Source organism: Homarus americanus, unplaced genomic scaffold, assembly GCF_018991925.1.
Source record: "Homarus americanus isolate GMGI-L3 unplaced genomic scaffold, GMGI_Hamer_2.0 scaffold23578, whole genome shotgun sequence".
NCBI classification, from domain to species: Eukaryota; Metazoa; Arthropoda; class Malacostraca; order Decapoda; family Nephropidae; genus Homarus; species Homarus americanus.
The window spans coordinates 8,811,815-8,839,783 of NW_024733231.1; the positions used below are offsets into that span (position 1 = coordinate 8,811,815).

General features: G+C 40.0%; 7 protein-coding genes across 7 annotated transcripts; 4 read left to right on the forward strand and 3 right to left on the reverse strand.

The window, feature by feature from the left end:
* Positions 1-410: 410 nt before the first annotated feature.
* LOC121869462 (cuticle protein 7-like) lies at positions 411-2,187 on the reverse strand. The gene is made up of 3 exons (XM_042370813.1): positions 2,127-2,187; positions 1,034-1,135; positions 411-875 (listed from the first exon to the last, which is right to left on the reverse strand). Exons 1-3 carry the CDS (start codon positions 2,130-2,132, stop codon positions 558-560), a joined length of 426 nt encoding a protein of 141 aa, XP_042226747.1. The 5' UTR covers positions 2,133-2,187; the 3' UTR covers positions 411-557.
* Positions 2,188-4,186: 1,999 nt separating this feature from the next.
* On the reverse strand, positions 4,187-4,947 carry LOC121869463 (cuticle protein 7-like). The gene is made up of 3 exons (XM_042370814.1): positions 4,887-4,947; positions 4,706-4,801; positions 4,187-4,568 (listed from the first exon to the last, which is right to left on the reverse strand). The coding sequence occupies exons 1-3, from the start codon at positions 4,908-4,910 to the stop codon at positions 4,257-4,259; spliced, it is 432 nt and encodes a 143-aa protein (XP_042226748.1). The 5' UTR covers positions 4,911-4,947; the 3' UTR covers positions 4,187-4,256.
* A 5,986-nt stretch (positions 4,948-10,933) lies between these two features.
* LOC121869735 (cuticle protein 7-like) lies at positions 10,934-11,989 on the reverse strand. The gene is made up of 3 exons (XM_042371297.1): positions 11,917-11,989; positions 11,446-11,538; positions 10,934-11,264 (listed from the first exon to the last, which is right to left on the reverse strand). Exons 1-3 carry the CDS (start codon positions 11,938-11,940, stop codon positions 11,007-11,009), a joined length of 375 nt encoding a protein of 124 aa, XP_042227231.1. The 5' UTR covers positions 11,941-11,989; the 3' UTR covers positions 10,934-11,006.
* A 4,308-nt stretch (positions 11,990-16,297) lies between these two features.
* Positions 16,298-17,374, forward strand: LOC121869736 (cuticle protein 7-like). Its single transcript, XM_042371298.1, has 3 exons — positions 16,298-16,338; positions 16,801-16,866; positions 17,051-17,374. The coding sequence occupies exons 1-3, from the start codon at positions 16,333-16,335 to the stop codon at positions 17,306-17,308; spliced, it is 330 nt and encodes a 109-aa protein (XP_042227232.1). The 5' UTR covers positions 16,298-16,332; the 3' UTR covers positions 17,309-17,374.
* A 2,228-nt stretch (positions 17,375-19,602) lies between these two features.
* Positions 19,603-20,861, forward strand: LOC121869733 (cuticle protein 7-like). The gene is made up of 3 exons (XM_042371296.1): positions 19,603-19,642; positions 20,232-20,363; positions 20,545-20,861. The coding sequence occupies exons 1-3, from the start codon at positions 19,637-19,639 to the stop codon at positions 20,800-20,802; spliced, it is 396 nt and encodes a 131-aa protein (XP_042227230.1). The 5' UTR covers positions 19,603-19,636; the 3' UTR covers positions 20,803-20,861.
* A 1,754-nt stretch (positions 20,862-22,615) lies between these two features.
* On the forward strand, positions 22,616-23,875 carry LOC121869732 (cuticle protein 7-like). Its single transcript, XM_042371295.1, has 3 exons — positions 22,616-22,655; positions 23,246-23,377; positions 23,559-23,875. The coding sequence occupies exons 1-3, from the start codon at positions 22,650-22,652 to the stop codon at positions 23,814-23,816; spliced, it is 396 nt and encodes a 131-aa protein (XP_042227229.1). The 5' UTR covers positions 22,616-22,649; the 3' UTR covers positions 23,817-23,875.
* Positions 23,876-25,664: 1,789 nt separating this feature from the next.
* LOC121869731 (cuticle protein 7-like) lies at positions 25,665-26,919 on the forward strand. Its single transcript, XM_042371294.1, has 3 exons — positions 25,665-25,704; positions 26,290-26,421; positions 26,603-26,919. Exons 1-3 carry the CDS (start codon positions 25,699-25,701, stop codon positions 26,858-26,860), a joined length of 396 nt encoding a protein of 131 aa, XP_042227228.1. The 5' UTR covers positions 25,665-25,698; the 3' UTR covers positions 26,861-26,919.
* Positions 26,920-27,969: the final 1,050 nt, after the last annotated feature.

A 27,969-nucleotide genomic window follows, 5' to 3' on the forward strand; every position in this document is an offset into this window, starting at 1 on the left:
AAGTTAGGGTGTTTAATCATCAGGTAAAACAAGTTGGGGGCCTAATCTTCACGTAAACCTCAATTGTTTTAAACTTGATATCATAAAACATTATCTTCGGTTTAGTAACAAGGGGTGGACTATATATTATAACTTTAATAGTTGTTGTCGAGTATAGAGACAGATACGTAAATGACGCTTAAAAACAGCTTTACAGTGATAAGTAGGAGTGATCAGCGCCTCCCCACACGTGATAGCAGTAAGACAGGTGAGGGCAGATACTGGTGTTGTTAAGGGGAAGACGTTGTGTAGAGGCAGAGGATGTCGTGAAAGTGCGAGAGAAAGTGAGACATAGAAAGAAAACATGAAAGAAAGGGTTATTAGGTTTTATAATTTAAGTAATGAAGGTAATGCACAATAAAAAAATAAAATTATTTTAAAAAACTTTGGCTTTATTATTAGTTTGGCGAACATAGTCCCATATTTGACACATACAGTAAAGCTGGTTAGTGATGAGTTTTTTCTTCACATTTCTAGACTAATAATAATCTTGCATAAATAATATTCTCCATAACCTTTCAGCCATATACTGGGGAGGGCCTGTATGCTGGGACAGGCTTGTAGGCTGGGGTAGGGTTATAGGCTGGGGCAGGGTTATAGGCTGGGGCAGGGGCAGGCTTGTAGGCTGGGTAATGAGCCTGCCCGTAGTAGGTGACCTCAGCCACAAAGCCAGAGTCTCCGCTAACACTGTAGGTCACCTTCTGCAGACGACCATCGGGGAGCTGCACGAAGTACGACCCCTTGGTGCCGTAATCATCACGAGTCTCCTGGTGACCGTAGTCGTTGCGGGAGTAGCCGTCCTTCACGCCATAATTAAAGTGGTACCTCGCGGGGACCTGGAGGGGGGAAGGAGAGAGAGGGGTGTCAGGACAATGATACAGAGAACAGGAATAAGTTGATGAAGACAGTGAAACAGAACATACTATATATTCTATGTAAACAGTGAAAACTTATAAACTTATATGATTTTATTGAATATTTCCACCTTCATTACCTGGTAGTACGGGGCTGTGTAGGCGGAGGCGGGGGAGTAGTCATGAGGGGGCCTCAGGGGGACAGCCACAACGGCAGCCACCAAGACCAAAACAATAATAACCTGTATGATATAGAGGTCTGTGTTAATTATACTTTATTGCCTATATTCTTGCCATTATATAGCTTGAAATTATTTGGTTAGGATTAAGTATAGATATACACCAAAACCAGAATGTGAATTTTCATTGGCCAACACTTCTCACTACTAAATTGTGATTGGTCGATGTAAGGCTCTGATCGTCTATGATACCCAGAATACTCTCGAATTAGTAAACAGAGACAGGGAGAGGAAACGGACGCGAATTGATCTATGGTTTAAGAACTGTAATTTGATTCGTTATATAGATTCGTCATTCGTTATCATTACTATTTATAACACTAGCAAAGCTCAATAAATGCGATGAACACACAAGTTTATGTGATTTTATAAATTTTGATGTATGAGGAACAATAACTTTACTCTGGGGTTATAATTTGAAGGAAAGTTTGAACAATATTAAACATGGTGGTTCATAATGTTTATATCCCTCGTGGTGATGTGTGTAGTAAAGTTGTAATACGTCTGGGTTACTGTATCATTGAAAACTGGAGACTTGATACACAGGATGGAGAAGACACGAGTCATATTAGTACCTGCGTGACATAATGTATTACAACAATATCAATCTTTCTATGTACATTAAGCCACTGTGCGATCTTCAGTCTGGAGAACTCGTCTTTTGTGTCACTTGTCGTAATACTTAGTTAGTTAGTGAGGGCGTTTATGGTGTTGCCTGATAACTAAGAGTACTAAATATGATCAAGTCATCCTGGAAGTCTTTTCATTAGTGAGAGTTGATCCCCACAAGATGGATGTTATAGCCATTGCGTCCTTCACTACTACGCTTAGAGTCAGAAGACCAACAGAGCCCAGAGAGAGTTAATACTATAGGGATACACGTAATCTATGTCGAATATCAACTTTCAATGTAAATTTGGTTAAACTTTCTGCTGTTTGTTATTAACCAAGAGACGTACAGACAAGAATAAAATAAATGAGATTTACCATTTACCTTCATATTGTTGATGATGTTGACGAGTGAGTGAGTGTGGTGCTCCCAAGCTGCCTCACCACTTATATATACATACTGTACTAGCAAGAGCCTCTGGGCGGGTCCTCCCAAAGGTCGACCAAACAGGTTTAATAAAAAAACACAAACAACATGAAGCGGATGGAAAGGTTTTGATGAGGTTAATAAGACTAAGAATATAATGAATATGTTCCAGCTTGCGTAACTTAACCAACACGCAATGCACAACCTGTTACCTGTTAGTCTCTCATCACCTGGCCAGACATCTTGACTACACCTGGCGTATGACACAACCCTCTGAGACAAACACTTCCATGAGAATTATTTCCGGTTGATTATTAAGGCGCTTGGTGGTGGTGTAGCTTCCAGTAGAGACAAGCTTAAGAGATTTATACCATCTACAGTGATATTTTTAGCCCTCAGCCGCCATGATCAGCTTAGAGGTGTCAGGAAACATCTGTAAGTTTGTCTTCCTATTATCCATTACGTTAAGACAGTTTCCCTAGAGAACTAAGCAACGTTAATAAGTGAAACAGACCAAAGGTTATATATTATTATATTATGGATCACCTGAGGATTATGCACCCCCTCTCACCTGATGATTAAACGTCCTAACGTTAACCAAATATAACGTGGCCTTACATGAAAGACTCTACTGGGAAAGTAGGTTTATCAGCATCTAGCCTTATGGCCTTGTTGTGGTGTGAGGGTCCCACAGTCCTGGAGGAAGTGACGTTTCATATTGCACGGTGGATCAGTGAGAGTTGTCGACGGGCCAGTCTGCGTTAGTGCCTACGTCACTCACCTGAGCAAAAAGCAGACCCAGCGGTACTTTACCTCACCAAGCGTAAGACCAGCTCGTCATTCCTTGTACTACTACTCAGAAAATTATGAATCGCGATTAACTCGACTATTTTATAATTTTTCATTTCACTTTCTCTGACGGGAGTAAAATCCGAGACACATTCACATAACTCGATACGGGAACACATCCTCTCTTGTCCGTCTGGATGTATGAAGACTGACAACTTAACCTAATTTAACCTAACCACCCCCCCAGGTAGCATTAGGATGCTTAATCAGGTGAAATATGCTGGGTGCCTAATCTTCAGGTAATCCCGTCAACATAACACTCTTTCATTAATGTTGATGTTGTCTGCTCATAACACTTACAATATATCATTTGGTTTTCTTAAGTTGTGGTTGTTGAGGAAGCATCATAACACCCAGAGTTTGAGGCGAAAAGATCGTCTATTAGACCAGTGTCGTCAAAGGGTTAATTCACCGTCTTCAAAAGGTTAAACCATGATCTTCAGACGGTTAAATCATCTTCCTCAAAGGGTTAAACCATCATCCTCAAAGGGTTAAGTCATCGTCCTCAGAGGTATAAATCATCATCCTCAAAAGGTTACACCATCATCCTCAAAGGGTTAAGTCATCGTCCTCAGAGGTATAAATCATCATCCTCAAAAGGTTACACCATCATCCTCAAAGGGTTAAGCTGATGACTCATATGAGAATTTTAGTCGCTATTGTTTAGTCTTTATATTATTCTGTAATAAGATCGTGTTTTTGTTGCCGTAGTTAGATGGGAAGATTTACTTGAGTGATATAATTCGTCGTTGTGGGGTTGTTATAGTACTGTGTTATGTAGGTGGAATATACTGATGTGTACTCAAAATATCTAGATGTTTGAGGATGTGTTGATAAAGAGACAGAAAGACAGGCAGACAGACTCATTCTGTTAAAAGGAGTTGAAGAGATTTAAAACAGCTGACACTATAGTATGGAAGAGTAAACAAATGTCATGCCTATAAGTTGTTCTCGTGACAATGCCAGAGAGACGTTTAGGTTAGAGGCGACCATAAGTATTTCACGTATACTGTTCTCTGACACTTCTGGGAACAACATCCACTGCGGCACATAAATGTTTAGTATACATATGGGTGTGTAACTTTGCCTCATACATGTTTTATCTCTAAAATGTATGATTCCTTTTAGAGTCTCCCGGACTGTATAATGTATTGATAGATAAAGATATATTTCTGTTTTAGAACTTTATTCATGTCGTTTACAGGTAATTCCAGTTATCAGATGTCTATGCTGTATAGTTTAGCCATACACTGGGGAGGGCCTGTAGGCTGGGACAGGCCTGTAGGCTGGGGCGGGTCTGTAGGCTGGGGCGGGCCTGTAGGCTGGGGCGGGCCTGTAGGCAGGATACTGGGCCTGCCCGTGGTAGGTGACCTCGGCCACGTACCCAGAGTCGCCATTGACAGTGTAGGTCACCTGCTGCAGACGACCGTCGGGAAGTTGCACGTAGTACGACCCCCGAGTGTCGTAGCCGTTACGAGTCTCCTGGTGTCCGAAGTCGTTACCGGAGTAGTCGTCCTTCACTGCCAGGTCGAAGTTATACCGAGCGGGTGTCTGGGGGTGTATAGAAAACTTAATAAATTGACGAATAAATCTGCCTGCGCTAACTATGTGTATTCCATATATAAATTGTAAATATAATCGTTAATGGAATCTTGTGTTTTTGTAATATTCCGGCGTTGTCTTCGTACCTGGTAGGTCGGGGTGGGGAAGTACCCATAGCGGGGCTGGAGGCTAGACGGGGCAGCTACAGCAGCAGCCACAACACTCAACACAACAACAATAACCTGTAGAGAGATGAATAATGATCAGTTTATTTCATGTTATAAGTGTAAATGTTTATAGCAGCCTAGGTGTAGTGAAGTATCTTACCTTCATGATGGTAACACTTCTCATGGATGACTGTGTTCCTACCTCACTACCTCACCCTTTATATACCAGACAGTTAGCTCCTATCTCCCATAACAAGTTGATAGGGAAGTGTTCGTCATTTGGGGTCAATACTAGTGGCCACGCCTCCCGCTCTGGTGACTTGGCTTGACCTTCCTTCCCTCCCACTCCAGGTCATGTGTCTGAATCTCACTGTTCAATGGCTGATTAACTTGTTTGATTTTTGTTATGGATGGTCTAGTTTTTCTCACATATTTCTTTGTTAATGTTGTTACTGAGGAGGGAAGAAGGTCAGGTATTGTGTATAGAGACAAGTGGAGGTGAGGAAACATCTCCTTCAAGGTTAATTAATATAGATCACCTTTCTCGGCAGGTGAGGGTGAATACGTATACATTCATTCAACACAGTGGCGTGAGAACCAGCAGGAACTACGCGCGTACACACACACACACACACATATATAGTCGCCCCCTTTTATGACGACATAACCAAGTGACGCAATATAAACAGGTCTCCTTCCACCCTAACTCTTTGGTGACAGTAATCACGTCACGTTAGCGAGGGAACATCCACACAGAGAGTTAAATTAGTTCAGGTTACTCAGATGGCTCAGTTAGTTACGTCAGTGTGTTGAATCAGTCGGTAATGTCGTTTAGTTAAATTAGTCCGTCACCTCTACATCCTTGTCTCTCTCACACCCCTACCTCCTCCTCCACTAATTCTAAGCCTCCACCACCTCCTCCACCAATACTAAGACCCTCCACCACCTCCTCCACCAATACTAAGCCTCCACCACCTCCTCCACCAATACTAAGCCTCCACCACCTCCTCCACCAATACTAAGTCCGTCCACCACCTCCTCCACCAATACTAAGAGCCTCCACCCACCTTCTCCACCAATACTAAGCCTCACCCACCTCCCCCACCTACGCTAATCCTCACCACCCCCTCCTCACCACCTTCTCCATCTCCACCCTCTCCACCTACGGAATGATTCACGTAGAAGCAATGAACAACTTATTTAGAACTATCATAGCAGCTACATCACAACAGTTCACCAATGATGTTCTCACGGTGTATGATGATGAGTGTGTGTGTGTGTGTGTGTGTGTGTGTGTGTGTGTGTAACGTGAAAACCAATCCATACTCCACAAAAACAACGTGTAGTCCACCTCGTCCCTGGCCCACCACAAATCCTCAAGACTCACGAAGTAGCATAAAGACCTGATAGTGAGGGGCAATTCGTGTTTGATCTCAAGGCTGTGGCAGGTCACCAGAGAAGGAGGAGCACTGTTGACATGAATATTTTTCCTTCATAACAAAACCGATGATCTTTACCCATGACAAATACATCTATATAATGTGTGTGTGGGGAGAGTCAGAAGTCAGTTTATTATGTATGGTGAAACTCTGAAAGCAAAATACAATGTGTAATGTTATGTAATGTTTTGGCCACAGCAGCGTAAATAATGCATCGATTTGTTCTGACATTCACTAAAAAAATCACTTGTTGTTTTTGTTGAGTGGAGTGGGGGTGGGGAGTAAAGAAAGGAGGGAAGGAGAGGAGGAGGAAGGGATAATAAGAAGTAGGGAGGTAGGTTGCGAGAGAGGGAGGAGGTAAGGGAGAAGGGGGGTATAGAAAAGAAGGAGGGAAGAATAGGGGGAAGGGACGATAAGAAAAGGGGAGGGAGGAGAGGAGGAAAGGAAGGAGAGGATGAGGAAGGAAGGGGGAGGTAAAGAAGCAGGTAAAAGGGGGAAGGTGAAGGCAGGCAAGGAGGGAGGGAGAGAGGGAGGGGCGGGGGGTAATTTTACAGAGAACATGATACTGCTTATAATTATCAACTATAAAACTTATTAATAGCAAAAAACTTTAAACCTTCGGATATAACAACAACAACTACACCCATATTGACTAACTTCACCACTAACAAGGTCTCTCTCTCTCTCTCTCTCTCTCTCTCTCTCTCTCTCTCTCTACTCTAAATGTTTTATTGGTTAACACAAAGACATCAACAGGTAATAAATGTACTCCCTGACAGGTAAACCATGAACATTGTGTAAATATGGAAGTTTTCAGTGCCAGGGTGGAAGGTTATGGCGTATGTTCGTATGTCCAGTGTCTTTATCTTCTGATTTATACTTACCTGCCAGTCTTTCCATTTACTCTCTCTCTCTCTCTGTCATCCCTTACTCTCCCCGCTGCCATTCCTACTCTTCCTGCCACCCTTCTTACTCTCCCTGACACCCTTCTTACTCTCCCTGCCACCCTCTCTCTCTCACTGGACAAGAACTCCCATGTTGTGGTGAAGGTCTCAGTTAAACTCCCGACAGGTGGTGTTGACGAGGAGGGATGGGAGGGGGTAGGCATGACGTGGTGAGATGGGGAGGGGTAGGCATGACGTGGTAGGGATGGGGAGGGGGCATGACGTGGTAGGGATGGGGAGGGGTATGACGTGGGGATGGGGAGGGGGCATGACGTGGGATGGGGAGGGGGGGCATGACGTGGTAGGGAGGGGGAAGTATAACGAGGTTAGAGAGGGTGGGAGGGGGCAGAGGTATGTAGGTGCTGGTCAGGTTAACACTGCTCTGGTAACCTGCCTACAACCTTGAGTATAAACACGACCTCGTCACCCTCACGACCCAGGTCTTCAGGTTGCTCCGTGAGTATGGTTGACTGGTTGACTGGTATTGTTGGTCAAGGACGAGATGGTTGACATAATGCTTTTGTGAGGGTACAGTCTCTCTCTCTCTCTCTCTCTCTCTCTCTCTCTCTCAATGGGGTAAATATGGTGAAGTTGCTGACAAGATAATTGTAAACTTGCTCTTCACTCCATCATACATGAATGATTGAGGGGTTACCTACAACATGTGTGTGTGTGTGTGTGTGTGTGTGTGTGTGTGTGCACTGTAGAAATTACTCGTACATCAATTGAAGTATATACTGTACGTATGAATGTATGTTATCGGTTTAGATAGATAGATAGATGACACCGACACACAATACCCTATTCTTCCTCCTTCTCTTCCTCCTCTCTTCTTCCACCCCCTCCTCCTCCTCATCCTCATCTTTTCTTCTCCCTCCTTTTCCTCCACCTCCCTCATCACATAACACACCTACCACCCATAACACCTGGAGGGGGAGGGGAGATGTTCCACCTGGCCTCCACCTCCACCTCTACCTCCACCTTATAATAATAGCCTCAGTGGCCTCTTATCCACAAAAACGTGACCTCCTCTCTCACCGCTTGACCTCTTATGGGTGGAGGCAATATTTCCCAGGATGATACATCTTCCAGTCCTCTTTATGTTTCCACTATTTTTAAAACTTTGGGTAAACTAGTAATTTGTTTAATATATTTTGCTTATTTTTTGTTTTAGATGTATTTGTTATAGGTACTGACGGGGTAAGAGTTTGTACTGGTGTTTGGCTTTCAGCTATCGAGATAATTAAGGCTAAACCAAGTGATTAAACTAACTACCTGACTGACTAAATTATCTAAAAAAATAACTAATTAACTAATTAACTAACTAACTAACTATCATGACTAGCTAACGCGATTGTCTTTTCTCTGCTTGATATCAACTCACAATTACCCCACAATTAGGTCACACACAGATTGGTTACGTTGCATCATCGTGTTTCATCTCCTGTGTGTTGTGTTAGTGTACGTGTATTAGGTGTGACAGGTGTTAATTAGATGTATGTACTCTTGGTGATACTTGTTCTCATGACTGTGTATTGGATAATGATGATGATATTTCTTTGCTGGAATTCGGGGGCCTCGCGAATTCTGCATTTTCTTCAAAATCAAAATCTAAACCAGCCATGGAATCGAGTTCTAATTGCGCTCATTGATGCGGCATCCTCAGAAACCCCTTCTTGGCTAAAGCTTTCTTTGCGAAATTAATTTCAGAGCGATTAGAGCAATATTAAAGGAAATACAGATACATTTATTTCCAGGAAGTGTCCTCTGTTAATATTGCTATTACTGGCCCCAGGGTATATTTTATCGGTTTCGAAAGTAAATAATACCCCCAAATTGAATTCCATATATATGTTTGCTGGGTGTAGTAAAATTTTGGTTGGTATATCACCCTGAAGAGGGATTAGAGCAATATTAAAGGAGATTTGGAGACTTTACCTTTCAGGAAATGATGAAATCTGGAGCTTTCAACACTGGAGATGTTGACAGGAAATGGCATATTCTTCTAAATGCCAACTGACACTCTGTAGTCCATTCAAATGGTTTGTTTGGACTCCCTAAATCTGTGAGGCGCGCTGCAACACAAGCAAAGTTAGGGCAAGATTTGTTGTAGAAGCCAGCGATTCCCAGGAACCTCATGACTTCTTGTCGGTTGTTAGAGACATGAAACTCCTTTATAGCTTCCAACTTGGCTGCTACAGTACAGGCGACAATTTCCCATAGCCAACCACATGCCCTAAATATGTTACCCGAGCATGACCAAATTCACACTTGGCTAGATTTACAGTTAGGTGGTAGTATGCCTTTCGTTGGAATAGCTCTCTCAGGTACTTCATATGTTCCTCCCAAGTGTTTGAAAAAGGACAAAATCATCGATGTAGACTCGCACATTGTGGAGCCCCGCTACCACTGTGTTCATTAATCGTTAGAATGTGGCAGGTGGATTTTTCAGGCCAAACGACATCACACGATATTGATATAGACCATCCGGTGTCACAAAGGCAGATATCTTCTTAGCCCTGCAAGTCAGTGGCATCTGATAATACCCCTTCAGCAAGTCATGGGTGGTGATGTACTTGGAGTCTCCGATCTCATCAATCCTGTACAAGTCTGTCCGGGTGATCGCACTGACTTTGCGATAATCGGTGCACAACCTTTTGCTGGAGTCAGTTCTTCTCGTATATTCTGGGAATGTCAATGGCATTTTGCCATCTGCGACACCTGTCAAATTCGTATCAAGTGAGTCGGAGTTACTGATGAAGCTGCTGCCTCTGATTTGAAATGATTTGGAATGTATTTCAGTATACACTTGCACATTTTCACTGTAACTCACAAAAGGTTAAATACTTAAGTTACCTATCTCTGTCCTTTGGAAACCGATGAAAATTAAAATGTGGATGTGTATCCTTTCTCCTTTTGCAAATAACGCAGGGATGCGATCTACCCGGCATGAGGCTTCCAGAAGTCTTGGCTACTGTTGCCAGTGGGGAAAAATCAAATCGTATCCACAGAAGTATTAAAAAAGTAAAAACGTATCCATAATCTTCTAAAAAGTATCCAAAAAGTATCCACTTTTTTCTTTAATAAAATGACGAATTTCTTAGTATCTATGACAACAAAGTTAAACTGAAATATAATGGTATCATCAATAATTTTACTGGTTATAGAATGGCTGTAGTCCAAGAGTTTGAAAATAAACAGACGACAACGTTACGTCAGAGAAGAACGACTCCAGCGCCATCCTAATTCTCGACTACATAAAATGACGTCACTGTGGCTTGAGGTCCCAGCTAGTATTATTACCGACTATTTTACACTCATTCCTGTCTTGAGTATACAGTCTTTGGTGCAACTGTTTCGGTATATAGTTCAAGCTTTATGAAGTGCTTCCGATATAATGAATCACCTGCAGTTTTGCATCACCTGTAAGAGATATGATATATTATGAGCTGTTAAAGTTAAAGCATCATATTAGTGAAGTGTCAGTAACAAACACTCGTATCTTAAGGTAGAACATATCTTATGAATGAGGAAATATTGGTTCATACGAAACAGTAAACCCGAAGCACAAGGATTCACTCAGAAGGCTTCAAACTGCTCATCACATGTAAGATCCCTTCATAAACACTACTATTAATCATAGACTTTATCCCATATTAAATTGTTTGTTATAACTTACAACAACATTACCATCTCTAACAAAGCATAACATGACCTAATTAACTTAACAGTTAATTATAGACGCATCCAGTTCTAAATCTATCACAGTGTGGGTGACCGTCACCTATTTGGATTTTTTGTAGGATTGGTGAAATAAAGAAATGTTTTGCTTGTTTTCCTACTTAGCTTTATTAATAACTTATATAACTGTTAATTTACAATTATCATATATATGTTTTAACCATACACTGGGGCTGGATTGTAGGATGGGGCTGGCCTGTAGGATGGATACTGAGCCTCGCCTTGATAGGTGACCTCGGCCACGTACCCCGAGCCGCCGTTGACAGTGTAGGTCACCCGCTGCAGACGACCGTCGGGAAGCTGCACGTAGTACGACCCCTGGGTGTTGTCACCGTTACGAGTCTCCTCGTGGCCGAAGTCGTTACCGGAGGGAGCGTCATTCACCGCCCAGTCGAAGCTGTACTGAGCAGGACCCTGGGAAGAGAGGGGTAGAGGAGCATGTAACCTGGGTATTTTAGAACGTGTCTAAATGAAATCATCAGTTATTACCGCCATGTATCTCTTTACGGATAAAGAGATGAACGATCGATATAATATTCATTAAAAGCTTCTTATAATTGACATAATGTTATGTTACGGCGTTGTCTCCCCGTACCTGGTAGGTCGGGGCGGGGGAGTACCCATAGCGGGGCTGGAAACTGGACGGGGCAGCCACAGCAGCAGCCACAACACTCAATACAACAATAACCTGTAGAGAAAGAGTATGAACTTCTACAGTATATATTATAAAGGAATGTGATGACGTACTTTGATCAATTATGGTGGCTAAGACTTAGAACATATACACAGGTAATGGCTTAGAGGTTTTATAATGAAGACACAGACACTAAACTGTAAATATGAATGTGTCGGAGAATCTTGTCAGTATGAAACACAACTAGAACAATGTCTTCCCCTGAGATAATGACCATCTCCCAGCCTATACCTTACTACTCATATCAACCTTAAGTACATGTTATAATAAATGAACTTCAGTAAAAAGCTTGTATGTCAATGAGGAATTGTAGATGCTGTTAATAGTGTCTGTCTAGATCCGTTAACCAGTATAGGTGGTGAAGTATCTTACCTTCATGATGGTAGCACGTCTCATGGATGACTGTGTTCCTACCTCACTGAGTCACTCTTTATATACCAACCAGCTGTCTCTTATCTCCCTGATGGGAAGGTATTGGTCATGAGGTCAATACTAGTCGCCACGCCTCCCGCTCTGGTGACTTGGCTTGACCTACCTTTCCCCCCACACTCAGCCTCACTCCAGGTCAAATCTCTGCCTAAGTCTCACTGTTCAATGGCTGATAAACTTGTTTGAGTTTTATTCCAGATGATTGAGTTTTTCTAGCATATTTCTTTGTTATTGCTGTTACTGAGGAGGGACGAAGGTCAGCTATTGTGTATAGAGACAAATGGAGGTGAGGAAACATCTCCTTCAAGGTTAATTGACACAGGTGAACTACGATATAGAGAGTGAGTCGAATATTGCCAAATATATTTTTCGAATAAATTCCAAGTACAGAGCACAGTTTCTCTACCCTGACCTTGACGTATGAGCTAATTTCACAACATTGGCATTGGTCACCATTAAAGGAAGCCGTGACCCCTAATGACCTGTGTGATACCAGTTTATGTGGCCAGATGCTTCCCCTGACGAACTTACCATCTGACATGAATTAATCAGTGTAATCTCTTGTGTCTCTGGTAATTAACTGTTATTATTATTATTATTATTATTCATCATCATCATCATCATCATCATCATCATTATCATCCAATACACAGTCATGAGAACAAGTATCAACAAGAGTACACACATCTAATTAACACCTGTCACACCTAATACACGTACACTAACACAACACACAGGAGATGAAACACGATGATGCAACGTAACCAATCTGTGTGTGACCTAATTGTGGGGTAATTGTGAGTTGATATCAAGCAGAGAAAAGACAGTCACGTTAGCTAGTCATGATAGTTAGTTAGTTAGTTTATTGAGGTAGTTAAGTCAGGCACGTAGTTAGTTAGATTAGTTGGTTCTGTTAGATATTTTAATCGCTCGGTTTAGGTTAAATTATCATGAGGGTTTGTTTGTGTTCGCGATTATTTCACTTCATTCCCACTCTCATATTAACCACGTACAGTACACCAGCGCCACCTACACCAACTACTACCTACACCACCTCCATCTACACCCCCTACTACCTACACCACCTCCACCTACACCCCCTACTACCTACACCACCTCCACCTAAACCCCCTACTACCTACACCACCTCCATCTACACCCCCTACTACCTACACCACCTCCACCCCTCACTACCTACACCACCTCCACCACCTCCACTACCTACACCACCTCCATCCTACCCCCCACACCCCACTACCCCACCAACCCCTACTACCCACACCACCTCCCCTATCCCTACACCACCCCTCCACCACTCCCTACCTACACCACCTCCACCACCCCCCTACCCACACCACCTCCACCCAGACCACCATACCCACCACACCACCTCCATCCACCACCCTCTACTACCCACACCACCTCCACCTAAACTCCCACTCACCTACCACCTCCACCCACACCCCTCTACCACCCTACACCTCTACTACCTACACCACCTCCATCCCACACCCCTACCCACACACACCCATCCCACACACCCTACCACACCACACCACACCCCACTACCTACACCACCCCACCCCCCACCACACACACCCCCACTACTACCACACCTACCCCTACCCTACACCATACACCCACTACCACACCTCCCATCTACACCCCTACCACACACCACCCCACCCCACACCTACCCACCCACTACACCCCCACACCACCTCATCACCCCCCTACACCTACACCACCTCCATCTACACCCCCTACTACCTACACCACCTCCACCTACACCCCCTACTACCTACACCACCTCCACCTAAACCCCCTACTACCTACACCACCTCCATCTACACCCCCTACTACCTACACCACCTCCACCCCTCACTACCTACACCACCTCCACCAACCTCCCTTTATCCTCACGCCTCACGCAAAACTCAATTGATCACCTGAAGAACCTCCACCCCAACTTATTTCACCTTAGCATTAACCATCCTAACATTAACCTAACTTTATGGCGATTGCAATAGTAATAAGATAACTAACGTATAAAACCTTTGAGTAATGTTCAGAATACAATTAAGGTTTATAAGTTCCCACCGTGGTTACTTGGGGTAGTGGAATCATTTTAAACCACGTCAAGAATGGTTAGTGTTTCCTAAGAAGAGGAGAGAATAGTTTTTATTTAGTTTCATCTGTTGGAGTTTTAGCGTTTTGTTTTATTATTATTATTAGTATTAGTAGTAGTAGTAGTAGTGGTAGTAGTATTTTTATTATTATTATTATTATTATTATTATTATTATTATTATTATTATTATACTTGAAAATTATTTGATACTTAACGGTTAACTATATGTATAATTTCTATGTATATCTTAAATTATACCTGAACAAACATGTATCATTTAACATATATCTACGGGTATAATCGTTACGTATAATGAATAAGAATCTGTTATTTAAATATCAAATTCACGTATTATAAGCAAGCATGATCATTGCTTTTGTTTATGTCTAGCAATAATGTGTAGTAAACATCTGTGCATGAATATTGCTTTTGTTTATGTCTAGCAATAATGTGTAGTAAACATCTGTGCATGAATATTGCTTTTGTTTATGTCTAGCAATAATGTGTAGTAAACATCTGTGCATGAATATTGCTTTTGTTTATGTCTATCGTATTTTTCTTGCTGCTTTGATGTAACTTTATGCTCAGTCTGCTTTAAATAACAAATATACTTCAGTAATTCGGTGAGATTGTGAATAATTAATATTGGTGTAGGATTCAGGTATTATTTTATGTGACTGAGTTACTAACCTCTTGTCACGCCTGAAAACACCTTTTGTACGAGTTTTTCAGTGAGTAAGCGAGTGTAGTGATGATAAGAGTGACTGTCATTATGTCAATTTTTTGGATTATCTGTAATTCATTCTTTTTGTTTTTTCTCTAATGATCATTTAAGTTCTTGTCATGCATAATGGTGAAAATATTTCCTTTTTTACACCTTTTTTGTAGTGTTTTATCTATAAGTGTATTACTATTTCGGATACTAAGTGTTTTTATGAGCATTACCAACCTTAGGAAATAGAATGTAACTACGTGACTTCATTTACTGGTAAGGATGAATTCTCTTGATGTGGCAAATAATATAAGAAATATCATATTCATATATTGGAGCAACTCGGTGATAAAAATATAATATCTTTTTTTATTTATAATTCAGAAATAACATAAAAGACATTCGCAATGGTCATATGAACTTCAACCATACTCTAGGGCTGGTCTCTAGGCTGAGGCAGTTGAGTAGGGGGTACTGGAAGGGGGTACTGAGCCTGTTCGTGGTAGAAGCCCTCGGTCACATACCCAGAGCCGCCGTTGACAGTGTAGGTCACCTCCTGTTGACGACCACCAGGAATAAAAACTCATATACTGTATGTTAAGAGTGTTGAGAGGGACGTTGGTTGAGAGGGAGTGATAGAGAAGGAGAATGGGAAAGAATGTACACAGACTCGTAAACATCACCTTGTTAATATAAGATTTCTTGTCATTATCGAGCCCACGAGGACGTCTTTGAGGCCAATGTTTTCTTATGTTGGAATTCCCTTCTGTGGAATCAGTATAACAAAACTCCTTATAACCTGGACTGGCTCTGTGTAACTCCCTGCCACTAATTGTTTCTCCTATGTTCTTATGTTAAGTATCCGTCAGTTCTAACCATTCTGCTTTTATTTTCTATTGTCTTTGGCCAGGTAATGCCTCTGAGAGTAAATATGACACGAAACTTGTTATAATATCATAGTTAAGGTTATAAACTATTTAAAGCAAGTTATCCCTATATACAGTATGTAAACGGTTTCTCCTTGAATAATGTCAAAAATATCTTAATTTGTTCATATATCTAACAAATCTGTCATACGTGGCCCTCATCACCCCACAAAGGAACACAGGTAGTAAACAATGACGTTTTGCTGCAGTTCTCCCAGACAACAACCTCAATAAAATTGTACCACACGAATCTTTGTTTTTTAAGTTTCTCTGCACAATCTTATATAAATATGTATATCTCGACAGTGATGAGAGAATACTATGTAATTTTAGCTGCAATATCGTGACAGTTTGTATATAGTGTGTTGGCGTTACGTAAGTTTGACCAATTTTAGATAATTTCTTGTCTTGTTCAGCACCTTTGCAGCCCCTCCCGCCTCCCTCAATATGACACTCTTCTGATTATGTTTTTAAACCAGTTTTATCGACCTTGGTGAGGACCCGCCCAGAGTCCTCGGTAGGTATATAAGTGGTGAGGTGTCTGGGATGACCACAGTCACTCACTGACTCCTTCACCAGCATCATCAACATCATGAAGGTAAAACTCTCACATTTATTACGTCACTCACTATAATTCTCTCACTCACTCATCTTGACCATCCACCAGTGTGTAAGATCACTCAGGTAAACGTATTTAGTTTTCTATTGTAGTCGAGGGAACCTTTTTGTGCCATAACACACACATACCATACCAATTTAACTGTATTGGTTATTTATACTTCTCAGCAGATTAAATCAAAAATTTTATTTCATCATTCAGAAAATGAATAGTTTACCCAGATATATCAGAATGTTTAGATATAGATAAACAATACGGGAACAAAACAACATTAGTTCTCTGTTTATGTAAGTGATTAGTGAACATTTGTCTTGCTTAATACTTTAGTTAAAACTAATAGGCAAGATCAATTAATAGCGAGATATACTGTTTGGAACTTTTTGGGAACTTACTCGTAGGGTCGTCAATAAAACTAAGATTATCACATGTATCATCAAACAGGTGGTTCTCGCCCTGACTCTGGTGGCTGCCGCTGTGGCTCTCCCGTCCTACGCCCCATCCTATTCGGTAATAAACACGGATAATGTATTTGTGAAATTAATTTACTTATATTTAGTAAGTTTAGTTCAGAATGTATCAGCGTGTTTTACATATAAGAGAGTAACTTCTCACGAGGGGTTTGGTTAGTCATCTACTATACTTGGGTGGAGACAAGTTATTCAGAAGACTTACTTTACTCTCCTCCTCCCAGGGTCCTGCTCAGTACAACTTCGAGTGGACCGTGAATGACGGTCCTTCCGGTAACGACTTCGGCCACCAGGAGAATCGTAACGGTGACAACACCCAGGGGTCGTACTACGTGCAGCTTCCCGACGGTCGTCTGCAGCGGGTGACCTACACTGTCAATGGCGGCTCTGGGTACGTGGCCGAGGTCACCTACCAGGGCGAGGCTCAGCATCCATCCTACAGGCCAGCCCCATCCTACAACCCAGCCCCAGTGTATGGTTAAAACATATAATCATGACCATTGTGATTTAAATATTATGTAATTTATCAATAAACCCCCCAACTATAATGACTTACTTTATTTAAAATATTTATATAACCCTGTAGAGGCCTTTTTACTTTCCTTGTTCTGTTTTCAATGATATTTAATAAAAGTAAAAATAGTGCTTATTATCTTTTTTTCCTCTCTCTCTCTTTTCTGGTTTTCTCTAAGAATTTTGAATTCTTGATTATTTAGTATTTCGCAGCCTAAGATTATTCTTTAAATGCTTCGTCCATAAAATTGTTCACTTCAAAATCATTAAAAGTAGTTACCTGAACGACATCACGTTGTTAATGTCAATCATCAGGTAAATATATAATAATGATATTTATTCAGTAAAGTTGTTATACTGCTTTACAATTGAATAAGCATATTTATAAACTAGGCAGTTATATAGTTCAGCATTAATATTGACAAGGTTGGTATACGGTGCATTTAGCTTGTGGTAGTATACAGTTTCCTGTGTGCCGAGACAGTGCTGGTAAACAACAATGGTAAACAGTAAGACAATTTGACCAAGGATAACCGACAAAGCTGTCAGATGCTTATTTCCAGGAGGGTCCTTTTCTTAGGTGAAATTTACCAGTGAATTATTGTAACTTGTGACCTGTAACCAAACAACGCCAGCTGTATCATTATGCTATTTTTGTAAAAGTTGTAAGATTATGTATTATGTATCCGTAATATGTAGAATATACAACATACTGATTCTCCTAATGACAACAGTGTCCTAGGATTAGTCGTGACTTCTCAGTTCACTGTTGATGGTTCTCCTTTATCGTATATACTAAGACATAATTAGAAAGACTCCATCAAGCAGAACAATTATTTCCGCTCAATCAATAGAGAAAAGCAGGAAACTGATCTAACGAACGCAGCAAAAAGACAAAATTGATGGGAAAAATCTGTGTCGATTTTTCAAGAAACTTATAATCCGTTTTTCGGTGTTTTATTACTAAATATGATCTTACGTCCACTGGATGCAATGAAATTTCATAGTATGTGATATAAAGTCTTATCTCTTTATGTTATGTAAGTTGACATTTCTATAAATTATGAAAGTTATCATCGTTTTTTCTCAATTATATATGGATGGTATAAACCAGACGAGTTTTAATAGGGAGTCTTACGTATCATTGTTTTAGTAATATTGTAATGTAATTTTCTAAAACCATAGACTGGGAGGGACAAACAGAAAACATCGTTGTATCATTGTATATAAAACATTAATACTAAATAAACGTCAGAATAATGTTATTTTCGCTCGTTAATTCTCTAGTTATTTATTTGTCATAATAGTACGGATTTGAGAGCATAGTGGTGATGGTAATATTCAATTATAGGTAGTTTGATAAAAACGAGTGAAATCATCATCACCATCATCATCATCACAATCATCAAGTCCTAAGTCATCGTCTAGACATCTTCAGTCTTACATGATATGTGTTTTCCTCAGTTCAAGATGACCTCCATCAGCTGACCTTCCCTCACCCAGTCTACACAGGCACGAACCTATACAAGCTGCTGGACAGGTTATTCTTGCCTAGACTCCATTCACAGTCATCTTTATCTCATGTTGACTTGTTGCCAGAAACACAGTAACAATGTTGTATAGTTTACACGGACACTAATGGTGGACTGGCGTGGTAGTCTGCTACTGTGAGGACGAGACGGCGCTTCAAATACAAAATTTCATTTTCTTCTCATTATAATTGTTTTGTTGTCATTACCAACTCTACACGCAGACAAGTTAAGAGATTATCACAGGCAAATTGTTCATCTGTTGAAGAGTTGGACGTTGTGCCTTGAAAAATAGACCTGATATCTAGTACCATATAATTGATCTTTATCTTTAGTTATACTTCTATAATATCCTTATAAACAATTTTCATTAAGCAAATTATCATTATTATTCAACATAGGAGCGACATTTTTATTACTCCTCTCAAGATTTTTTATTTTTTTAATTATTCTTAACTTTAATTAACATGTGTATCTCACCAGTGATGAGAAATGAATTGGCAGTGTTTGGTGCAGGTTTTAAGAGCTTATGTAGACTATGATGGTCTTACACAAGATTGACCCAATTCATGACATCTCTTGTCTCACTGAGCACCCCCAGAGCCCCTCCCTCCGCCCTCATCGTGTTACTCTTCAGGAAATATTTTTAAACCAGTTTTGTCGACCTTGGTGAGGACCCGCCCACAGTCCTCGGTAGGTATATAAGTGGTGAGGCGTCTGGGATGACCACACTCACTCACTGACTTCTTCACCAGCATCATCAACATCATGAAGGTAAAACTCTCACACTCACCCACTCACTCACTCACTCACTCACTCTCCTCGTGTGTATCAAAGCAGCAAGATCTTTACTAACGTTTGATTCTTATAAGTTCATTCATAAATAGATAGTGGCGTTTAAGTCACTCCAACTCCTTAGTTCTGGCACATTATGCAACACAACGAATACTGGAATAATGACCCAGAGGAACATCATTGCATATTATGATTAGGGACAAACACACCACATGTGTATGAGACTCAAACTCTACAGACTGCGAGTATATATAAACAGAGTAAGTCGTCGTAATTCTCTCCATTATTCAGAAACAAAATAGTTTATTCAGATGTTACAGTACAGGGACAGATTTATGCCTAAATTACAGGAATACATGACAATCAATTAGTCAATTCCCATATAACTGTACAGAAACTCTGGACATGAGTGTTAGTTCTAAATGACATTAGGTAAATATTTGCCAGCCATTATATATACACAAGTTTGTTTAGCATCACTTAGTAATGACAGTTGATATTTGCAGCCTCACCACAGGGTCACTGATAAAATAATATGAATAATTGTCACACATGTGTCATCACACAGGTGGTTCTCGCTCTGACTCTGGTGGCCGCCGCTATGGCTGCCCCGTCCAGACGTGGCTACGGCTTCTCCCCAGCCCCCGTCCCTGCCCCTGCCCCGTCCTACAGACCAGCCCCGTCCTATAGGCCAACTTATGTAATAAATATAGTTTTTTACGTAGATAACGTGCTTAAGAATATCACTTGTTTATATTTGAAAGTTCAGATAAGAATGTATTAAGTGTTTTCCAGGATAATTTATTACTAGTGCTTTTGTTTCATTTCTACTGTACTTAAACAAGTTATGAAGAAGACTTATTACACTTTCCTATTCCCAGGGTCCTGCTCAGTACAGCTTCGACTGGGCTGTGAATGACGCTCCCTCCGGTAACGACTACGGCCACGAGGAGACTCGTAACGGTGACAACACCCAGGGGTCGTACTACGTGCAGCTTCCCGACGGTCGTCTGCAGCGGGTGACCTACACTGTCAATGGCGGCTCTGGGTACGTGGCCGAGGTCACCTACCAGGGCGAGGCTCAGTATCCATCCTACAGGCCAGCCCCATCCTACAACCCAGCCCCAGTGTATGGTTAAAACATGACCATTGTGATTTAATTATTATGTAATTTATCAATAAATCTCTACAAAAATTATTTATTTTATTTAAAATGTTTATATAACCCACTAAGAGCCTTTTTTTACCTTTCTTTTTCTGTTTTTAAGAGTAATCAGTAGAGGTTATCAGAATATTGCTTATTGTCTTTCTTCCTCTCTCATCTTCTCTCTCTCTTTTGGTTTCTACAAAATATTCGAGTTTATGATTATGTAATACTTGGTAGTCAATAAGGTCAAGATCTGCGACCAAACAACACCACTTGTATTATCACGTCAGACAACTTGTATAATATGTTACCTTGATAACAAAGGTATGATTTCCTTTTCATTTCATCACTTTTTTTATTATATATCAGTAATAAGCAGCAGATGCGAGATTTATTCTTCAATAAACTGATTCTCAAAACGACACAGGAGTGTCCAAGGGTTAGTTCTGACTTCTAAGTGCATTGTTAACGATCCAGCTGTGTTGCATAAGACGTAGATGAAGAGACTCCTTCAGTCATTTTGGACAGTCAAGAGAGAAAATGTGGACACTGAACTGACTATCGCACCCAAAGGACAATGTTGATGGAGGTGAATCTATGTCAACTTTTCGATCATTTGTTAACTCATTCCTCAGTGGTTTATATCAACACCTCAGGTAATTTCTTTAAATAGAATGGTACCTTTTGTGATTTAAGAGTATAATTAGGTAATATAACATCTCAGTTCTATTAGTATAACAGTTTTGTTATTTTATCATAATGATAATTAGACGATTTGAACCATGTGGCTTTTAATAGATAGTTTAAAGTTTCATTATGCACACTGTCCTGTACTTCTCTAAGACTTAAACTGGGAGGAACAAACAGCAAACAACATTGATAGAAATAAATGATGTTGAAATAAACGGCAAAATAATAGTATCTCTACCCTTTTATTTTACAGTTATTTATTTTGTCGTAACAACAAGAAAATAGAAGTTATTAGAGTACAATGGTTAAGGTAATATTCTTACACATGTAGTTAAACATGAATAACTAATATGATCATCATCGTCATCATCATCATCATCTTCACTTCCTAAGTAACAATGTCGCATAGTTTACCAGAAGACTAATGGTAGAGTGGCGTGGTAGTCTGCTACTGTGAGGGCGAGACGGGTTGGTGGGAGGTGTCCACGATCCTGCTGATGTTATTGTTGGTCTTACAGTTTTAAGTTCCTCTATTGTTCTTATTCCCATTAACAGCCTCGGGGAATAATCCCATATGTCCCCAATACACAGACAAGTTAAGGAGTATTATAAGCCATATGTTCCCTATTACAGTGTTTGACGTTTTAGTGAAATAGATCTGGCAGCTTCTTCTTGTATCAAATTGTTGATTATTATCATTCATTCTGATATCATTCTATTTTATTCTTAACTTTTGTTATTTCGGATACTTGCTTCTTATTGCCCCATAACAAAGCAACTGCTGGACAGTCTTATTCCTCTTCAGCCAGACACAACCTGAATAAAAATGTCTTTTTAAGAATAATATTTTCTTTATTATTCAAAATCATTAATTAATTTGTAATTGTCACCGATGATGAGAAATTATTTGGTAATTTTAACTAAAATAATTTAAGAGCTTCACCCAATTCATAACATCTTTTGTGTCACTGAGCACCTACACAGCCCCTCCCACCTCCCTTATCGTGATTATCTTTAGAAAATATTTTTAAACCAGTTTTGTCGACCTTGGTGAGGACCCGCCCACAGTCCTCGGTAGGTATATAAGTGGTGAGGCGTCTGGGATGACCACACTCACTAACTGATTCCTTCACCAGCATCATCAACATCATGAAGGTAAAACTCTCACACTCACCCACTCACTCACTCACTCACTCACTCTCCTCGTGTGTATCAAAGCAGCAAGATCTTTACTAACGTTTGATTCTTATAAGTTCATTCATAAATAGGTTAGTGGCGTTTAGGTCACTCCAACTCCTTAGTTCTGGCACATTATGCAACACAACGAATACTGGAATAATGACCCAGAGGAACATCATTGCATATTATGATTAGAGACAAACACACCACATGTGTATGAGACTAAAACTCTACAGACTGCGAGTATATATAAACAGAGTAAGTCGTCGTAATTCTCTCCATTATTCAGAAACAAAATAGTATATTCAGATGTTACAGTACAGGGACAGATTTATGCCTAAATTACAGGAATACATGACAATCAATTAGTCAATTCCCATATAACTGTATAGAAACTCTGGACATGAGTGTTAGTTCTAAATGACATTAGGTAAATATTTGCCAGCCATTATATATACACAAGTTTGTTTAGCATCACTTAGTAATGACAGTTGATATTTGCAGCCTCACCACAGGGTCACTGATAAAATAATATGAATAATTGTCACACATGTGTCATCACACAGGTGGTTCTCGCTCTGACTCTGGTGGCCGCCGCTATGGCTGCCCCGTCCAGACGTGGCTACGGCTTCTCCCCCGCCCCCATCCCTGCCCCTGCCCCGTCCTACAGACCAGCCCCGTCCTATAGGCCAACTTATGTAATAAATATAGTTTTTTACGTAGATAACGTGCTTAAGAATATCACTTGTTTATATTTGAAAGTTCAGATAAGAATGTATTAAGTGTTTTCCAGGATAATTTATTACTAGTGCTTTTGTTTCATTTCTACTGTACTTAAACAAGTTATGAAGAAGACTTATTACACTTTCCTATTCCCAGGGTCCTGCTCAGTACAGCTTCGACTGGGCGGTGAATGACGCTCCCTCCGGTAACGACTTCGGCCACGAGGAGACTCGTAACGGTGACAACACCCAGGGGTCGTACTACGTGCAGCTTCCCGACGGTCGTCTGCAGCGGGTGACCTACACTGTCAACGGCGGCTCTGGGTACGTGGCCGAGGTTACCTACCAGGGCGAGGCTCAGCATCCATCCTACAGGCCAGCCCCATCCTACAACCCAGCCCCAGTGTATGGTTAAAACATGACCATTGTGATTTAATTATTATGTAATTTATCAATAAATCTCTACAAAAATTATTTATTTTATTTATAATGTTTATATAACCCACTAAGAGCCTTTTTTTACCTTTCTTTTTCTGTTTTTAAGAATAATCAGTAGAGGTTATCAGAATATTGCTTATTGTCTTTCTTCCTCTCTCATCTTCTCTCTCTCGTTTGTTTTCTACAAAATATTCGAGTTTATGATTATGTAATACTTGGTAGTCAATACGGTCAAGATCTGCGACCAAACAACACCACTTGTATTATCACGTCAGACAACTTGTATAATATGTTACCTTGATAACAAAGGTATGATTTCCTTTTCATTTCATCACTTTTTTATTATATATCAGTAAAAAGCAGCAGATGCCAGATTTATTCTTCAATAAACTGATTCTCAAAACGACACAGGAGTGTCCAAGGGTTAGTTCTGACTTCTAAGTGCATTGTTAACGATCCAGTTGTGTTGCATAAAACGTAGATGAAGAGACTCCTTCAGTCATTTTGGACAGTCAAGAGAGAAAATGTGGACACTGAACTGACTATCACACCCAAAGGACAATGTTGATGGAGGTGAATCTATGTCAACTTTTCGATCATTTGTTAACTCATTCCTCAGTGGTTTATATCAACACCTCAGGTAATTTCTTTAAATATAATGGTACCTTTTGTGATTTAAGAGTATAATTAGGTAATATAACATCTCAGTTCTATTAGTATAACAGTTTTGTTATTTTATCATAATGATAATTAGACGATTTGAACCATGTGGCTTTTAATAGATAGTTTAAAGTTTCATTATGCATACTGTCCTGTACTTCTCTAAGACTTAAACTGGGAGGAACAAACAGCAAACAACATTGATAGAAATAAATGATGTTGAAATAAACGGCAAAATAATAGTATCTCTACCCTTTTATTTTACAGTTATTTATTTTGTCGTAACAACAAGAAAATAGAAGTTATTAGAGTACAATGGTTAAGGTAATATTCTTACACGTGTAGTTAAACATGAATAACTAATATGATCATCATCGTCATCATCATCATCATCGTCATCATCATCATCATCGTCATCATCATCATCATCTTCACTTCCTAAGTAACAATGTCGCATAGTTTACCAGAAGACTAATGGTAGAGTGGCGTGGTAGTCTGCTACTGTGAGGGCGAGACGGGTTGGTGGGAGGTGTCCACGATCCTGCTGATGTTATTGTTGGTCTTACAGTTTTAAGTTCCTCTATTGTTCTTATTCCCATTAACAGCCTAGGGGAATAATCCCATATGTCCCCAATACACAGACAAGTTAAGGAGTTATTATAAGTTATATGTTCTCAATTACAGTGTTTGACGTTTTAGTGAAATAGATCTGGCAGCTTCTTGTATCAAATTGTTGATTATTATCATTCATTCTGATATCATTCTATTTTATTCTTAACTTTTGTTATTTCGGATACTTGTTTCTTATTGCCCCATAACAAAGCAACTGCTGGACAGTCTTATTCCTCTTCAGCCAGACACAACCTGAATAAAAATGTGTCTTTTTAAGAATAATATTTTCTTTATTATTCAAAATCTTTAATTAATTTGTAATTGTCACCGATGATGAGAAATTATTTGGTAATTTTAACTAAAATAATTTAAGAGCTTCACCCAATTCATAACATCTTTTGTCTCACTGAGCACCTACACAGCCCCTCCCACCTCCCTTATCGTGATTATCTTCAGAAAATATTTTTAATCCAGTTTTGTCGACCTTGGTGAGGACCCGCCCACAGTCCTCGGTAGGTATATAAGTGGTGAGGCGTCTGGGATGACCACACTCACTAACTGATTCCTTCACCAGCATCATCAACATCATGAAGGTAAAACTCTCACACTCACCCACTCACTCACTCACTCACTCTCCTCGTGTGTATCAAAGCAGCAAGATCTTTACTAACGTTTGGTTCTTATAAGTTCATTCATAAATAGATAGTCGCGTTTAGGTCACTCCAACTCCTTAGTTCTGGCACTTTATGCAACACAACGAATACTGGAATAATGACCCAGAGGAACATCATTGCATATTATGATTAGGGACAAACACACCACATGTGTATGAGACTCAAACTCTACAGACTGCGAGTATATATAAACAGAGTAAGTCGGCGTAATTCTCTCCATTATTTAGAAACAAAATATTTTATTCAGATGTTACAGTACAGGGACAGATTTATGCCTAGATTACAGGAATACATGACAATCAATTAGTCAATTCCCATATAACTGTACAGAAACTCTGGACATGAGTGTTAGTTCTAAATGACATTAGGTAAATATTTGCCAGCCATTATATATACACAAGTTTGTTTAGCATCACTTAGTAATGACAGTTGATATTTGCAGCCTCACCACAGGGTCACTGATAAAATAATATGAATAATTGTCACACATGTGTCATCACACAGGTGGTTCTCGCTCTGACTCTGGTGGCCGCCGCTATGGCTGCCCCGTCCAGACGTGGCTACGGCTTCTCCCCCGCCCCCATCCCTGCCCCTGCCCCGTCCTACAGACCAGCCCCGTCCTATAGGCCAACTTATGTAATAAATATAGTTTTTTACGTAGATAACGTGCTTAAGAATATCACTTGTTTATATTTGAAAGTTCAGATAAGAATGTATTAAGTGTTTTCCAGGATAATTTATTACTAGTGCTTTTGTTTCATTTCTACTGTACTTAAACAAGTTATGAAGAAGACTTATTACACTTTCCTATTCCCAGGGTCCTGCTCAGTACAGCTTCGACTGGGCGGTGAATGACGCTCCCTCCGGTAACGACTTCGGCCACGAGGAGACTCGTAACGGTGACAACACCCAGGGGTCGTACTACGTGCAGCTTCCCGACGGTCGTCTGCAGCGGGTGACCTACACTGTCAACGGCGGCTCTGGGTACGTGGCCGAGGTCACCTACCAGGGCGAGGCTCAGTATCCATCCTACAGGCCAGCCCCATCCTACAACCCAGCCCCAGTGTATGGTTAAAACATGACCATTGTGATTTAATTATTATGTAATTTATCAATAAATCTCTACAAAAATTATTTATTTTATTTAAAATGTTTATATAACCCACTAAGAGCCTTTTTTTACCTTTCTTTTTCTGTTTTTAAGAATAATCAGTAGAGGTTATCAGAATATTGCTTATTGTCTTTCTTCCTCTCTCATCTTCTCTCTCTCTTTTGGTTTCTACAAAATATTCGAGTTTATGATTATGTAATACTTGGTAGTCAATAAGGTCAAGATCTGCGACCAAACAACACCACTTGTATTATCACGTCAGACAACTTGTATAATATGTTACCTTGATAACAAAGGTATGATTTCCTTTTCATTTCATCACTTTTTTATTATATATCAGTAATAAGCAGCAGATGCCAGATTTATTCTTCAATAAACTGATTCTCAAAACGACACAGGAGTGTCCAAGGGTTAGTTCTGACTTCTAAGTGCATTGTTAACGATCCAGCTGTGTTGCATAAAACGTAGATGAAGAGACTCCTTCAGGCATTTTGGACAGTCAAGAGAGAAAATGTGGACACTGAACTGACTATCGCACCCAAAGGACAATGTTGATGGAGGTGAATCTATGTCAACTTTTCGATCATTTGTTAACTCATTCCTCAGTGGTTTATATCAACACCTCAGGTAATTTCTTTAAATAGAATGGTACCTTTTGTGATTTAAGAGTATAATTAGGTAATATAACATCTCAGTTCTATTAGTATAACAGTTTTGTTATTTTATCATAATGATAATTAGACGATTTGAACCATGTGGCTTTTAATAGGTAGTTTAAAGTTTCATTATGCATACTGTCCTGTACTTCTCTAAGACTTAAACTGGGAGGAACAAACAGCAAACAACATTGATAGAGATAAATGATGTTGAAATAAACAGCAAAATAATAGTATATCTGCCCTTTTATTTTACAGTTATTTATTTTATCGTAACAACAAGAAAATAGAAGTTATTAGAGTACAATGGTTAAGGTAATATTCTTACACATGTAGTTAAACATGAATAACTAATATGATCATCATCGTCATCATCATCATCATCGTCATCATCATCATCATCTTCACTTCCTAAGT

Coding starts and splice junctions, on each gene's coding strand:
- LOC121869462 (XM_042370813.1), bottom strand. Junction 876..1,033: donor ACACAGCCCCGTACTACCAG/GTAATGAAGGTG, acceptor TCCCCCCTCCAG/GTCCCCGCGAGGTACCACTT.
- LOC121869463 (XM_042370814.1), bottom strand. CDS start 4,910: ATGAGAAGTGTTACCATCATGAAG. Junction 4,802..4,886: donor GAAGTGTTACCATCATGAAG/GTAAGATACTTC, acceptor ATCTCTCTACAG/GTTATTGTTGTTGTGTTGAG. Junction 4,569..4,705: donor TCCCCACCCCGACCTACCAG/GTACGAAGACAA, acceptor ATACACCCCCAG/ACACCCGCTCGGTATAACTT.
- LOC121869735 (XM_042371297.1), bottom strand. CDS start 11,940: ATGAGACGTGCTACCATCATGAAG. Junction 11,539..11,916: donor GACGTGCTACCATCATGAAG/GTAAGATACTTC, acceptor CTTTCTCTACAG/GTTATTGTTGTATTGAGTGT. Junction 11,265..11,445: donor CCCCCGCCCCGACCTACCAG/GTACGGGGAGAC, acceptor CTCTCTTCCCAG/GGTCCTGCTCAGTACAGCTT.
- LOC121869736 (XM_042371298.1), top strand. Junction 16,867..17,050: donor CCTACGCCCCATCCTATTCG/GTAATAAACACG, acceptor TCCTCCTCCCAG/GGTCCTGCTCAGTACAACTT.
- LOC121869733 (XM_042371296.1), top strand. Junction 20,364..20,544: donor CGTCCTATAGGCCAACTTAT/GTAATAAATATA, acceptor TCCTATTCCCAG/GGTCCTGCTCAGTACAGCTT.
- LOC121869732 (XM_042371295.1), top strand. Junction 23,378..23,558: donor CGTCCTATAGGCCAACTTAT/GTAATAAATATA, acceptor TCCTATTCCCAG/GGTCCTGCTCAGTACAGCTT.
- LOC121869731 (XM_042371294.1), top strand. Junction 26,422..26,602: donor CGTCCTATAGGCCAACTTAT/GTAATAAATATA, acceptor TCCTATTCCCAG/GGTCCTGCTCAGTACAGCTT.